This window comes from Perognathus longimembris, chromosome 19, assembly GCF_023159225.1.
Source record: "Perognathus longimembris pacificus isolate PPM17 chromosome 19, ASM2315922v1, whole genome shotgun sequence".
Lineage (NCBI taxonomy): Eukaryota > Metazoa > Chordata > Mammalia > Rodentia > Heteromyidae > Perognathus > Perognathus longimembris.
This window is the reverse complement of record NC_063179.1, coordinates 41,268,163-41,283,534: the sequence shown is the minus strand read 5'-3', so window position 1 is coordinate 41,283,534 and position 15,372 is coordinate 41,268,163. Positions and strand designations below refer to the sequence as shown.

At 37.2% G+C, this 15,372-nt stretch overlaps 1 protein-coding gene across 1 annotated transcript in view; it reads right to left on the bottom strand.

Annotated features, from left to right (window-relative positions):
- The window catches only part of Ankrd31 (ankyrin repeat domain 31), an 88,542-nt gene that overhangs the window by 5,031 nt on the left and 68,139 nt on the right, over window positions 1-15,372 (bottom strand). The window contains exons 22-24 of the mRNA XM_048368262.1: window positions 4,910-5,897; window positions 3,806-3,946; window positions 734-833 (exon numbers count right to left, since the gene is read on the bottom strand). Of these exons, the coding sequence (XP_048224219.1) occupies window positions 734-833; window positions 3,806-3,946; window positions 4,910-5,897 (1,229 nt within the window). The remainder of the gene's footprint in view (window positions 1-733; window positions 834-3,805; window positions 3,947-4,909; window positions 5,898-15,372) is intronic.

Genomic DNA, 15,372 nt, shown 5'->3' with positions numbered 1-15,372 from the left:
CTCAGCACCACATATATAGAAAGAGCCAGAAGTGGCGCTGTGGCTCAAGTGGCAGAGTGCTAGCCTTGAGCAAAAAGAAGCAGGGACAGTGCTCAGTGCTGAGTTCAAGCCCCAGGACTGGCAAAAAAAAAAATCTATTTACTCTTGACCTTGATTATCACACTATGATCATTTTCTGTTTGACACCACTTCTCTAATTGTTGCCTAACTGATAGGCAGTAAGGACACTGGAGTAAAAGTAGGAGTGCTATTGAAGAAGAGGTACCATAACATCATTTTATGGTTGTTTTTTTCTTTGTAATTGTGTTCTAAAAATTGTGATCTTTTCAAGGACTACAACAGAATCTGTTGTTCATTGGAGATAATATCTTCTTTAGTCTCTCAGAATAAAAAGATTTATTTTAATATCTATTTTTAGAAAAACATGTAAAGCTAACCAAATCAAATTTTTAGAAAGAAATAAGTCTTTACTTTTGCTTTACTGTAAAAAATAAATAAATAAACCACCCAAAGCAATTACAGAAGAGTTTCAGAGAAAGAAATTGTGAGGAATGGTGCCATTTCTCAAATTCCCATAAAATCAACTGTGGTTAGAAAAAAAAGAATGTGAAGGAATAGTTAATTGTAATAGTTAATTTTGAATTTCACCTTAATGGAAAAAAAAGACAAAGGCAATTATTTTTACTAGGTTAGGATATAATCATCCCACAACTAAGAAATGGGCTATACATACCTGAAAGACAAGGCTCTTGTTGAAGTACCACATTTGGTTCTGAAGATAAAGGTACTTCCTCAGAAGCATATTTTAAAAGCTCCTTTCCAAGGTAAGTTACCTACACACAATTAAAAAACAGAACTTAAGAAAATCATGCATTTTGTAGGCTGTAAATAGACCCATCTCTTGAAAATTATGATGTTAGAAAAATACTGATTGATACCGATTGTCATACAACAAATTACAACTCATAGTCATGTCTAGCCCACTACCCACCTTTCCTTCCTTCCTTCCTTCCTTCCTTCCTTCCTTCCTTCCTTCCTTCCTTCCTTCCTTCCTTCCTTCCCTTTCTTCCTTTCTCCCTTCTTTCCTTCTTTCTTCCTCTCCCCCTCCTTCTCTCCTCTCTTCCCTATTTTTTCTTTTTATGAAAAAAATTGAAATACAGTGATATACAATCATTAACATCACTGGCTTTTATGCTAGATGATAATTGAGTTATGACAGGGACAATGTGCCCATGAAGCTTATTTATTATCTACTCCTTTACAGAAAAAATGGTTGGGTTGATCTTTTTTGTAGCATTAATAGTCTCATGGATTCATTTGTTTAACAATCTAAAGTCGAGCACTGTCTAATTTGTAACTTAAAAAATTATTACAATAAATGTAAACCATAAAAGTAATGGTACTTTTCAAGAAATCAAATGTTTCACTGATTAGACTACTAACATTTTAGGTCTATGCATCCATTAAAAATGTGCTTGTAACTTTGCATATTATTATCAGATCAGAGATTACAAATGCCTATACATGACAGGGAAGGGATGACGCAAACTGGCAAATACCTGCCAGAACCCAAGATCTTTGGGTTTTCTACTCTTAGGTGTAAGACAAACCTAATAATATACCCTCAGAGGGTTTGTTCACTATGGGCAAAACCTCAAATCCCAAACTGACCTTCCTTTGGGATGCTTTCCTATAATCAATAAACCTTAGTAATGATCCTTCTCTAGGATTAAAGATTTGATTTCGAATTTCTATGCTCCTATTCCTGTCACTCTTATTCCACTTAAATGATTTAATGTGTTCTGTTTTCATCAAACCATAGCTTCTTGAGGACATGGCCTATATCATATTTATTTTTATTCCTTCAGCACTTCATATTGTGCGGAGTAAGATTCTTATTTCTCAACCCTTAAACAAAGTCTTACATTCCAAGCCTCAATTTGTGCATTTGAAAGTACCTCCAGCTTATTAAATTATTAAGATAATGCCTAAAAAGCATTTGGCATACCATCTGGCACATCCTGAGTGCTCAATAAATGCTCATCAAATTCTTTAGCGTGAGAATGTATAGGGTATAGGTACTCTTTTGGCTGAACCTAATGACCAAAATCTGATAAAGGAAATGGGACCTGTCCTGCCAATTCTTCCTGATTTTGCTATGGAAAGGAAAGGTCACAGAATGCCATTTGTCATTCCTCCAAATAACCAATACTGGAAACAATGGATTTAATATCTGTTATATCCTGACAAAGTCCAACACGCAATATACTCATATAAAGGGCAGGCTAGTATGTTTGTACCCTATTTCATACTTTAAAAAGTATATGTTTATCAGTTATTTCTGAGTTATATAAAGTGGTAATTAAAATATAGCAGCTGACATATGCCACAAGAGGTAATTCAGACAGACAAAAACACAGTTTAAAACAAGGTACTTCTTTTTTTTTTAATTTTCCTTTCCTTATTGTCAAAATGATGTACAGAGGGGTTATAGTTTTATACTAAGTAAGGCAGTGCATACATTTCTTAGGGAAAACAAGTGTTTCTTTTCTTTGGCAAGGGGGAAGTTGGTACTGAGGTTTGAACTCAGGGACTTAGGCAGGCACTCTATCACTTGAGCCACACGTCCAGCCCTTTTAATTTTGGTTAATTTTGAGATAAGTCTGGCTTTTGGCCTGGGCCACCTGGACTGTAATCCTGCTACCTACATTTCCCCGCAAAGCTAGGAATTCAGGCATGTGCCACCAGGTTCAGCTTTTTCTACTGAGGAGGATTTGGGTGGCAGTAAAGATTCCAAGACTAAGAGCAAAGAATAATACCAAAACACTCTAGATAAGTTATTTTGCACTTTCTTATGTATAAAGTTGGTAGAAACTTATTTTTCTTTGTATCATTTAAATACATTTTGTTTTAGTAAATGAACTGTGTATAAAATATTTAAGCTGTTAAAACTATTTTTAGAAAGTATTTTTAATTTCAGCAAGTTTGGTTACTTGTTGCATGACTATTAACACAGCTGACTTTTTGTGTCAGTGTAATGCGTATTTTTTGTCCTGTTATTAACTTGTAAGCCCTAGTAATGGCCAATTATTTGTACAGCAATGGAAGTAAACTGAAGATACTGGCTAAGACTGGACTGACTGTGGACTTTTGTACTATATTACAGAATCCAATATCTGTTTTCTGGTGGTTCCTATCTAGTATGCAACCTGTGGTCTCTATTGTTCATTCTATATCTGTCTGATGCAGAAAGGTAGAGTAACACAATGACAATACATGATTAAATGCAGTAGTCTAGGTACTGAAGTATTTTTTTCATTTCAAATAAATACCTATTAAAAAAGATTCGAAGACTAAAGAGCAAGGAAGGAGAGCTGCAGTCAGTTGTACAACTAGGCTCACAGGAATTTTGGCAAATAGAGTTGTGGGAGAAAGCATGTAACATATCAAAGAAAGGACACATATGAGAACAAAAACTACTTCGGTTATCTTCCAGATTTCTTTTTTTTTTTTTTTTTTTTTGCCAGTCCTGGGCTTGGACTCAGGGCCTGAGTGCTGTCCCTGGCTTCTTTTTGCTCAAGGCTAGCACTCTGCCACTTGAGCCACAGCACCACTTCTGGCCTTTTCTGTTTATGTGGTTCTGAGGAATAGAACCCAGGGTTTCATGTATACCAAGTAAGCACTCTTGCCACTAGGCCATATTCCCAGCCCCTCTTCCATATTACTTTTAAAAGATGTCTTATTCTAAAAACAATGTGTATTTGCATTTGAGTATGAGTTAAAGATAAATTTAAGACTAACCTACCTTACTCCAAGCATAATTCCAGGTCACAGAAATGTCATCTCCCAGAAGATCCTTGAGCCAGGTAACTGGGCTTTGATAAATCTGACCATTTTCTACCTTAAGTTTACCACTCAATAAAATACTAGCTTTGTGGATAGTCTCCTGAAATAAAAAATAAAATAAAAATTAAGAAAAAAATTGCTTAAATGTGTGAACTTCTGCTCCTGACCATGATGAAACAATATACACAAGATTTACACCTGCCATAACCAAAAACTGACAAAAATATATAAAACAATAGTTTACAAAATGCCAAATATCAGGCCATAAAGTGGCCTCCCTTAAGTGGGAGAATTTACTGTGAAGAGCCCTACATTGCTCCAACGTACTGCCTTGAGAGTTTCCAGGTCATGGTACAATGAAAGAGAATCTTTGCAAAGCCTGGGGATTCCTTGAGTGTAGGCAACAGAGCTAAGTGTCTAAAGACAAAAGGAGGTGAACTCAGGGCCTGGGCACTGTCCCTGAGCTTTCTTGCTCAAGGTTAGCACTCTGCCACTTGAGCCACAGCTCCACTTCCAAGTTTTGGTGGTTAATTGGAGATAAGAGTCTAAATAGACTTTGCTTCTCAGGTTGGCTTTAACCATGATCCTCAGATCTCAGCCTCCTCAGTAGCTAGAATGACAGGCATGAGCCACTGGTGATAGCTTTTACTCCACTTTTATGCATATGTGATAATATTTCAATTGAGTGAGATTTACCCAAACCTCAGGTCATTCTTTGGTTTGAAATTGAGTTTCTATCAAAGATGAATTTGTATTTACCATTTTAGGAGATATCACAGCATAGCAGTAATTACTGAAATTTTGGACCTAATGACAATTCCAGTTTATTTTTATTTTGCTTTAAGTCCTTTTTGCAACAATTGACTGGTTCTGGTTGAGAATCTACATATGCTTGTGACTAAAATGTATCAGGGTGATTCTAGAAGTATGATTCCACTTGCTAATAATATAATGGTGTAGCTTCCCATTCTGGAAGACTAGCCAGATCCTATTTCCCTAAATGCTTGTATTATGTTACAGCAATATTATCATAAAATTTGCATGATATTAAATAATAGAATACCTGTGTTTTGAATTCCAGAATGTTATTTCCTGGCTTAATTCTTCCTAGTAATATCAAATCTTTTATCTGCATATTTCTCTTTTTAGGAGTTGTGGTATAGTTTAAAGGCTTTTTTATAGTATGCTGATTGCCAGACCCAGAAGTAGGAGAGATCTGGGTGTTATCTGCACGTGGAACAGCAGAAGAGAGCTTTTTATGATATGGCTTCATCTGATGCAGAGCATCAGTGTCTAGGGCAACATTCCTTTGCTGTGTCGGGGACTCTGATACCCTTCCAGGTAGCTGGTGGGGAGCTGTTTTTCTGTTTCTTCTTTCTGGATCACATTGGGAAGTGTCATAGTTGCTGTCAACAGCTGATGGGCAGACATTATTTTGAGAAAGTACACTTGTGTACTCTGAAATATTTAATGTGCCATATTTTATGGCAGGAGTATACAATCCATGATCTTTGGTTGTACCTTCTGTAAGATCATTTTCTTTTTGTGGATATTCTGTTTGGGCAATTAAAGCAACTGTTTGGGATGGTAATTCAATCTTATCAGTGCGATCTAAACATCTGGGTTTTGATAAGTCATCTAATGTACAATTATTGACAATTTGTTTAGAATTCCTCTCATTTCCAGAAAATTCTTCCTCTCTCACTGCTTCTAGGTTTAGACAAGTGTTAGCATTTTGGCTATTATTCCAAGTTTCCAGAGGCAATGATGTTTCTTGCATGCTTCCACAAGCAGGGTTGACAGGAGAAGGTGAATCAGATTGGAGACGCACTAAATTTCCCCAACTGGTAAGCTCTTTGTTGTACTTTTCACTGGAGATGTCTGAACTAGATGACCACTTCTTTAAGGAAAACGTCACATTCTTATAGTTCTGAATTCTCTGTCTGATTGTCTTCTGTCTTTTTGCTGCAAGCAAAAGGCTCTTCTGTCTTGTGGCCAAGTTGGCTAGTTGTTCTCTCAAGGCTCCGTGCTTAAATGACTCTATAGATACTCTATAGAATAAAAAATAAAAACAGAACAAGGGAAAATATAAATACAATAGAAAATTTTCTATAGCAGTCATTTACAAATTAAAGACACTCTAGCCAGGTGCCAGTAGTTCATACCTATAATCTAGTTACTCAAGAGGCTTAGACCTGATGATCGTAGTTCAAAGCCAGCTCAGGCAGGAAAGTCCATGAGACACTTATCTCCAATTAACCAGCTAAAAAAGCTGAGCGGGACATCTGATTTCAGCCTTCTATATAGCTAGAAATACATGTACACACCAATTTACCCAGCTACTGGCTGAGTAGGGGCTTCACGTATATACTTGAGGTGGCCTCAAGCTTTAATTTTCACCTCAGCCTCCCAAGAAGCTAGGTGAGCCACAAGCACCCAGATCAAGACCTTCATTTTTTTTTTTAAAAAAAAACACTATTCAAAAATTATCTTCAAGTAGTTGTACAAAGGAATTGCCATTCAACAAAGCAGTTCATAAATACAATGTATCTTGAATAATAAGACCACTGATTTTTTAAGCAGGGTTGGCTTATCTGCTTAAAGTGGAAAGACATATTAGGAAGTAAAACTTTGGAGTAAATTCCATTTAGGTTCCCTTAATAAAAGAACTAGATTGTTTTATGAATAATCACACCTTAACTAGATCTGAGAAATGTTAGTCCATTAAGTAATTACTTATGATTGTACTCTGAACCTGCACCTTAGGTAATTAGTTTAATTGTACTTTGAACCTGTTCCTAGACACTTTCAAGTTGGGAGGAACTACCCAGACAAGAATAATCCTGTGCATTTTCTCAAAGCCAAATTTCTCAGGATCTTGATGACTAAGGAAGAAGAAATGACCTTCAAGATATTGAATACTTTGTTTCCACAAGCTCTCAAACTGTTTTGGCTCAGGATCTATTTACAACCTTAAAAATTATTGAGGAATTGGAAGGACTGTTATTTGCGTATGGATTATAACTGTCATTTATAGTTTACTGGTTTATAAATTAAACCTAAGAAAGTTGCCAGGCACCAGTGGCTCTTGCCTGTAATCCTAGCTTCTCAGGAGGCTGAGATCTGAGAATTGTGGTTTGAAGCCAGCATGGACAGAAAAGTCGCCATGAGATGCTTATCTCCAGTTAACTACTCAGAGACTAGAAGTGTGGCTCCGAGACTAGAAGTGTGGCTCCAAGTGGTAGAGTGCTTTCCTCGAGCAAGAGATCTCAGGGACTATACGTCCAAGCTCTGAGTTCAAGCTCCACAACTTAAAAAAAAAAAAAAAGAGAAAAAAAAAAGCTAAGAAAGTTATAGACTTGTTTTGGTGGTAAAGATTCCTGAATTCAAGGCTTTGCAAAGCAATCACATGTTCTATCTACCATCTGAGACAAGCCCCCCTGGCCCACCTTTTTGCTTTTATTATCTCTCAAATAGGGTCTCATTTAAGGCCTAGGTCAGTCTGGATTATGATCCAATTTATGCTTCTCACTTAGCTGGGCTAACAAGCATGCGTCACTATGCTCAGGTTTTTTGGTTGAGATAGGGTCTTTTGCCCAGACTGGCCTCAAATCATGATCCTTCTGAATAGCTAGGATTACAGGTTTGGATCACCACACCCAACTTAAGAGTTTTAAAACACAAGAATATATAAGTAGATCAGGTGATTTCTGAAACATTCTACTTTATGCTTATTATTATGACATAATTTCAACTTCATAGACGCCAAGAAATGGTTTCAAGTACTTGCTAGGGGTCACCAGATCACACTTTAAGAGCTCTGTTTTACAGAAAAATGATCTTGCCAAAGATATCTTGCCATTCTTATAAAAACATAGAGTTGTTGGTATTGAACTCCCAATGGGCTTTATGTTAAAAGTACTAGTATATGTAAGTGGAAAAGTAACAACAAGAAGAAATCAGATTAGCGGAGGAGAGGCCAGGTGGCAAATTGTAAATGTGACTCTGACTGAGAAAAACAAATAACAAAGAAGAGGCAATGTTCTAAAGAGAAAGGAAGAGCATTAGAAATTGCACAAGATTTTGAAAACAACACAGAAACAGAAAGCAAAAGAGAAATGCAAAGCAGTCCCAAACTCCATCCCCAGCTCCCCAGGAATGAAAAGACCTGAAGACACAGCAACACAGACTTCCAAATGTAGCATTAAGTCCACATTACCTGCAAAACTTAAACACAGTTCAGGATTTGGTGAGACTTACTACTCCATTGTGGAAGGCTAGCTTTGGCAAAAAAAAATTAAAAAGACATTTCGCTACTGTCCTTACACAGCTATAGCAAGACAGCATTTTGAGATGGAGACCTAAGACCAAACTACTCTGGGAACATTTTGAAAACCAGGACTAAACAAGACCCAGGGAGTCTTAGAATGCCCTGATACATTGATGTGGTGGAAGACAACCATGAGAGGAGGTTTTGGAGAGGAACAGGATCTGATATGATCCTCTGTAAGGAGAAACAATGGGGACTTCAGGCAGTGACAGGAATAGTGGTAGAGACTTTGCCCTTCTTAGTTATTAGGAACAAGTCTTATTGCCTGAGAATCATGGCAGAAATAAAGAACTGAGTTCATGGCTAGTATAGTAATTGGTTTCCAAGACCCACTTCCTGGTTTTATGTGTTGGCCTACAACTGTGTTGGAAAGTCCTAAGCCCAGCCTTTCCTCTAAATCATGTGACTTCTGCAACCTATCCCCCACTGGGGAAATGAGTTGCTGGGCAGCCTCTGAAAGCACTAGACCTGTATGCTGGTGATGGTTTACTATTACCAGGCAGGACTGAGAACCCTGAGTCTAAGCTCTTTGAACCATGTGACAGTCATAGCTTTCTCCTCCAAAAAGGAATGTGAATTGCTGGGCAGCATCTGAAAGCACTAAGAGCTGCCGCTGGGAACAGCTTCCCAGAAAGGGTCTGTTGCCAGGAAGGCCTCAAACTTCTGAGCCAATGCTCTTTGAACAATGTGAGTTCCACAAACTTTTCTCCATGAAGAGAGAGGTAAACTGGGCAGAGTCTGAAAGCACTGAGACCAGCAGGAAAAGTGCCTCAATTCCTCAGTTCTCCCCATGCTAGAACAGAAGTTAGTGTCTGCCTCCCACATTCTCTGGCATATTTGGGGCACACATTTAGGTTTGGGAGTTTGTCACCCCTCAGAATGCAAACTGGGAGGCTTGTGGAACAAATGTGAACCTGCTTGGCCAATAGCCTGTAAAGTGCCCTGTTGCCAACAATGGTTACCAGCATACAAAGAAGCGAAAGCACCCCACAGCAAACAACCAACCATCTAACAGAGACTCCAGCCAGTTTACCTCAGTTTGAGCAGGGCTCAGTTTGAGCAGGGCTGAGGATCAGGACAAGTGCCCTGAAGCAGAGGGCACTGATTGGCTGCAGAGCCCTATATCCAAACGAGTAGTAAGAAATGTTACCTCGGACTGTCCATCATGGACATTATGAATACTTCTAGTGAAGGATTCGAGGTGATTAAAATCTCCAAGCAACCACTTAGCATCAGATGTGCAAATTCAAATATAGAAACATAAGAAATGTTTAAAAAACAAGGAAATATGACTCTTCTAAAACTCAACAACTCCTTAGCAAAATAACAATAAACAAAATCTTAAAGAAGTGAAAAATTGATTATAAAAATGATAAGAAAAATTAAAGAATACATAGAGCCTGAGTGAATACTAAGAGACCACAAGTAAAGACAATACAGGACATGGGGAATTCAATAAGGATATACAAAAATAAAATTAAAATTATGGAATGAAAAGTTCAGCTAAGGCAAATAAAAACCTCAAGGTGTACATGAAGGCTTATAATTATAATCTTAGTGACACAGGAAGGCATAGGTAGAAGCAGCACTGTAAACTAATGCTAATATCAGCACAAAGTGTAAAATTCTATTTAAAAAAGAATCAAAGCCAGGGGTTGAAAGTGTGGTTCTGCTGGCAGAATGCTAGCCAAGGAGCAAAAGTAGCAGGTAGGGAGTTCCAAGTCCCAGTCATGGACCTAAAAAAAGGAAAGAAAAGGAAAGAAGGAGCCAAAATAGGATGTGGGAGGAGTCTGAGGACATAGGTCAAGTGGTAAACCCATATGCCTGGCAAGTATCATGTCCTAAGTTCAAACCCTAGTACCAACCCCTACCCCTCAAAAACGAAAACAAAACCACCTAGGTTAAAAGCCTGTTTAGTAGACTGGATCAAGTTGAGGACATACTATCAGGGACTAAAGAAAGGTGTTCTAGAACATTCAGATAAAGGGAAAAAATTAAGAATTTCAAAAATATCATTCAAGACTGTGTAAACCACCTTTAAAAGAACAAACTTATGAACCATGAGTATAGAGAAGAAGGCACACAAACCAAAGGCTTAAAAACATATTCAGTAAGTTAATAGCTGAAAACATTCCAAACTTTGAAAAAGAGATGATCATGCAGGTATAGGAGGCTTTTAAGATTTCAAACATACAAGATAAGAACCTTTCCAAGATATATTATTATTACAGCCTAAGGAATACAGAACAAGGAAAGAATATTAAAAGTTGCAAGGAAGAAGCACCAAATCACGTAACAAGACAACCTACCAAAAGAACAGTAGATTTCTCAATAGAAACTTTAAAAGGAAGAAAGGCATAGAATGTTGTATTCAAGTCCTGAAAGAAAACAATTGCCTACTTAGATGGTTATAGTCAGTAAAGTTACCTTTCATAACTAAAGGAGAAATTAAAACTATCCATGATAAACAAAAATGAAAAGTTCATGACCACTAAACAGCATTGTAGAAGATACTTTAAATGATCCTATACACAGAAGAGGAAGATAAACACAACCATGAAAATATGGGAAGGAATAAGTCACTAGATGAGTCAGCAAATAAGAAAAAGGAAAGCATCAAATACTACAAAAATAATAAAATGATAGGAATTACAATTTACTTTTCAATTACAACTGACAGTCTCTTTCTCCAATGAAAACACACAGATTGACCATTGGATTAAAACAAGACCATACCATGGACATTACTGGCAAAGACAAACATACACTTAAAATGAAAGGTTAGGATAAGCTTTTCTAAGCAAATAGAGCCTGAAGGTAAGCAGGAGTAGCTATACTCATACCTGACAAATCAGACTTCATATAAACATATGTAAGAAGAAAAAAAAGGTCATTTTACATAGACAAAATGAACAGAATATAATAACTGTAAGCATACGACGCACCAACCATGGGCACACCCAATTTTTTAAATAAAGAAAACAATAATGGACTTGAAAGTTCAGATACATCTACACTAATAGTAGGTTAACATTAATGCTATACTCTCAACATCAGATAGGTTAGCAAAACAAAAACTCAACAAAGAAAGCTCAGAATTAAAATTCTACTCTAAATCAAATGGACTTAAGAGAAATCTACAGAACATTTCACCCATCAGCTGCAGAATGCACATTCTTCTCAGCTGTTCATGGAACTTTCTCCAAAACAGACATAAAGCAAATCTTAACAAATTTAAGAAAATAACTTTGTAAATTATATCAGACCACAATGGAATAAAACTAGAAATCAACAGCAAGAGAAATGTCTAGTGGTCATATTCAAAATGGGGGTGGGGTGGGTGAATTTAAATATCCTATAATTAATTGGAAAAAAAAAAGCATAACATGCCAGAAACATTGTTATCCAGCAGAAGCAATGCTAAAAAAGAAGTTCAGTTGGGTACCAGTGGCTCATGCCTATAATCCTAACTGCTCAAGAAGCTGCTATCTGAGGATCACAGTTTGAAGCCTGCCTGGGTGGGAATGTCCTTGAGATTCTTAACTTCAATAAACTACAAGTCCTATGTGTATCTGTAGCTTCTATTATTGATGATGTTCTTGTATCACCTTCCTGTGGTTGTACCTACACTATCTCTGTAATCTTATCTGAGTATATTGGAAACCGTATATACTGGTATTGGAAGTAGGAAATTGAAAGGGAATACCAAATTTGAGAGACACAGGGTAAAAAAAGACAAACAACTACAAAAGCAATACTTGCAAAACTGTTTGGTGTAAGTGAACTGAACACCTCTGTGGGGGGGGGGAAGGGAAAGGGGGAGGAGGGAGGGGGGTATGAGGGACAAGGTAACAAACTGTACAAGAAATGTATCCAGTGCCTAACGTATGAAACTGTAACTTTTCTGTACATCAGTTTGATAATAAAAATTTGAGAAAAAAAAAAGCTAGGGGCTGGGGATATGGCCTAGTGGCAAGAGCACTTGCCTCTAATACATGAAGCCCTTGGTTCGATTCCCCAGCACCACATATACAGAAAATGGCCAGAAGTGGCGCTGCGGCTCAAGTGGCAGAGTGCTAGCCTTGAGCAAAAAGAAGCCAGGGACAGTGCTCAGACCCTGAGTGCAAGGCCCAGCACTGGCAAAAAAAAAAAAAAAAAAGCTGGATATGGTTCTGTGGCTTAAGGAGTAAGTAGAGTAAAGTTGAGTGAAAAAGCTCAGTGACAGTGCCTAGGCCCTGAGTTCAAGCCCTAAGACTGACATACACATAAAAATAGCTTATAGCTTTTTATTTCTTACATTTAAAAAAATAAAAAAATCTGAAATAAGTAACCTAGTGATACACTTTAGATTCTTGGAAGAACAAAAACAAGCCAAACTCCAAATCAGCAGATGCAAGGAAATAATGACGATCAGGGCAGAAACTAAAAAAATTCACACTAAAAGAACAATACAAAGCATCAATTCAACAATTATTTTTTCTCTGAAAGGATAAACAAGATCAATAAATGTTTAATCAATCAAAAGAAACAGGAAAAAGTCCAAAATTAACAAAATTAGAAATGAGAAACAGAAGAGTAGGATACAGTTCAATATTATATATAATACTTGTCTAACAAGTATGATTCTGAGTGTTAAAAAAGGACACAAAAATGAAATAAGAAATGGAATATCTAACAAATATCAATAAAGGTTAAGAGATAACTGGGGAATACTTTGAAATTTTAATACACTAGAAAATATAAAAGAAATGCATAAAGTTCTAGATGTATATGATATATCAAAATCAAGCCAACAAGATATAAACTACCTAAACATATCTATAGCAAGTTATGGAAATAAGTGGTTTATCGTTGCTGTTATTCTCAACATACCATGTGAAATTATGCCCTTTTTCTTTTGTATTTTATTCCTCAGGGTTTTACCCCTGATGTCACTATAACTGAGTTTGGTACCCTGGGTATTGTATATACATTTATCGGAACTAGGGAAGGGAAGGGGAACATCAAAATGAAGAGACAAAGGGTAAAAGGAAAACCAATGTAACAGCAATACTTACAAGACAATATTCTGTAAACCAACTGTACAACTGGGGAGGAAGGATTTGGGGAGGGGGGAAGGTGGGAGAAAATGAGGGAGGAAGTAACAAGGTTGATGAGAAATATACTCATTGCTTTACGTATGAAGCTATAACCTCTCTGCACATCACTTTGACAATTAATTAATTAATAATAAAAAAGAACATCAATGATTCTGAAACTACCCCATGAAATGCAAAGATAAAGAGTATGAACCCAGTTTTACCTTTATGCCAAAACTCCATAAGGACACAACAAGAAAAGTAAAATATAGACCAATTTCCTTGGTGAATATAGAAATGACAATTCTCAATAAACTCTTACTAAGCCAAACTCAAAAACGCATTAAAGGGGCTGGGAATATGGCCTAGTGGCAAGAGTGCTTGTCTCGTATACATGAAGACCTGGGTTCGATTCCACAGCACCACATATATAGAAAACGCACAGAAGTGGCGCTGTGGCTCAAGTGGCAGAGTGCTAACCTTGAGCAAAAAGAAGCCAGGGACAGTGCTCAGGCCCTGAGGCCAAGGCCCAGAACTGGCAAAAAACAACAATAACAAAAGAACACAACACATTAAAAATTTCATATGCCATGATGAGATTGTTTTCATTCTAAGGATTCAAGGATGGATTAACATATACAAATTATTGCCTGAAATACAGCACATAAACAGTACCAAGAACAAAATAACATATGACCTTCTCAACAAATGCAGACAAAGCCTTTGACAAATGTCAACATCCCTTCATGATAAAAAGCCTTTTAGAGGCTGGGGATATAGCCTAGTGGCAAGAGTGCCTGCCTCGGATACACGAGGCCCTAGGTTCGATTCCCCAGCACCACATATACAGAAAACGGCCAGAAGTGGCGCTGTGGCTCAAGTGGCAGAGTGCTAGCCTTGAGCAGGAAGAAGCCAGGGACAGTGCTCAGGCCCTGAGTCCAAGGCCCAGGACTGGCCAAAAAAAAAGCCTTTTAGAAGAAGAGGAATGCACATAAAAAAAAAGCTATACAGGGGCTGGGGATATAGCCTAGTGGCAAGAGTGTCTGCCTCGGATACGCGAGGCCCTGGGTTCGATTCCCCAGCACCACATATACAGAAAACGGCCAGAAGTGGCGCTGTGGCTCAAGTGGCAGAGTGCTTGCCTTGAGCAAAAAGAAGCCAGGGACAGTGCTCAGGCCCTGAGTCCAAGGCCCAGGACTGGCCAAAAAAAAAGCTATACAGGATAAATCAATTTCTAAAATAATTTTAAATGAGGAAAAACTAAAACCATTTTTACTGAAGCACTATATATAATCCTTTAGATTCTTAGCCAGAATAAGGCGGCAGTAGAAATAAATAATAGAGATACAAATAGATTGAAGTCAAATTATCTCTATTTGCAGGTGGTGCAATCCCATATTTAAAGGACTCCTAAAGAATCCACTGAACAACTCTTAGGACTTAAATATTTTTGTCAAACTAGCAAGATATAAACCCAACAAGAATCAGAAGCTAACTTATATACCAATTATGACTGGGCCATGAAAGAAATCAAGAAAACAATCCTATTCACATTAGCCTCAAATTAAATACCTAGGGATGACCTACCCATGGGGAAAAACAATGAAAATTATAGAACTTTAAAGAAATTTAAGAAGGCACAGTAAAATGGAATGACCTTCTAATATTGTGAAAGTGACTATAATACAGAAAATAGTTTACAGATTCAATGCAATCACCATCAAAATCCCAATAATATTTTTCACAGAAATAGAAAAATCAATCCTAAAATTCATATAGAAGCACAATTGACCCCAAATAGCCAAAGCAATCCTGAATAAAAGCACAGTAATGCTGGAGGTATAATATTTGCCTTCAACTTATAGTATAGCACTGTACTAACCAAAATACATGCTATTGGCACAAAAGCAAACATAGACTCATAGAACAGAAGATCCAGAAGTAAGCCTACATGATTATAGCATTTTGATCCTCAACGAAGGGGACAAAACTGTCTGCTGGAAATAAAAAAGCCTCTTTATAGGGAAACTGGATATCCAAATGTAAACTAGACCCCCTTCACTCTACACAAAAATCAATTTAAAATGTATGGAAGATCTTAATATAAGACCTAAAACT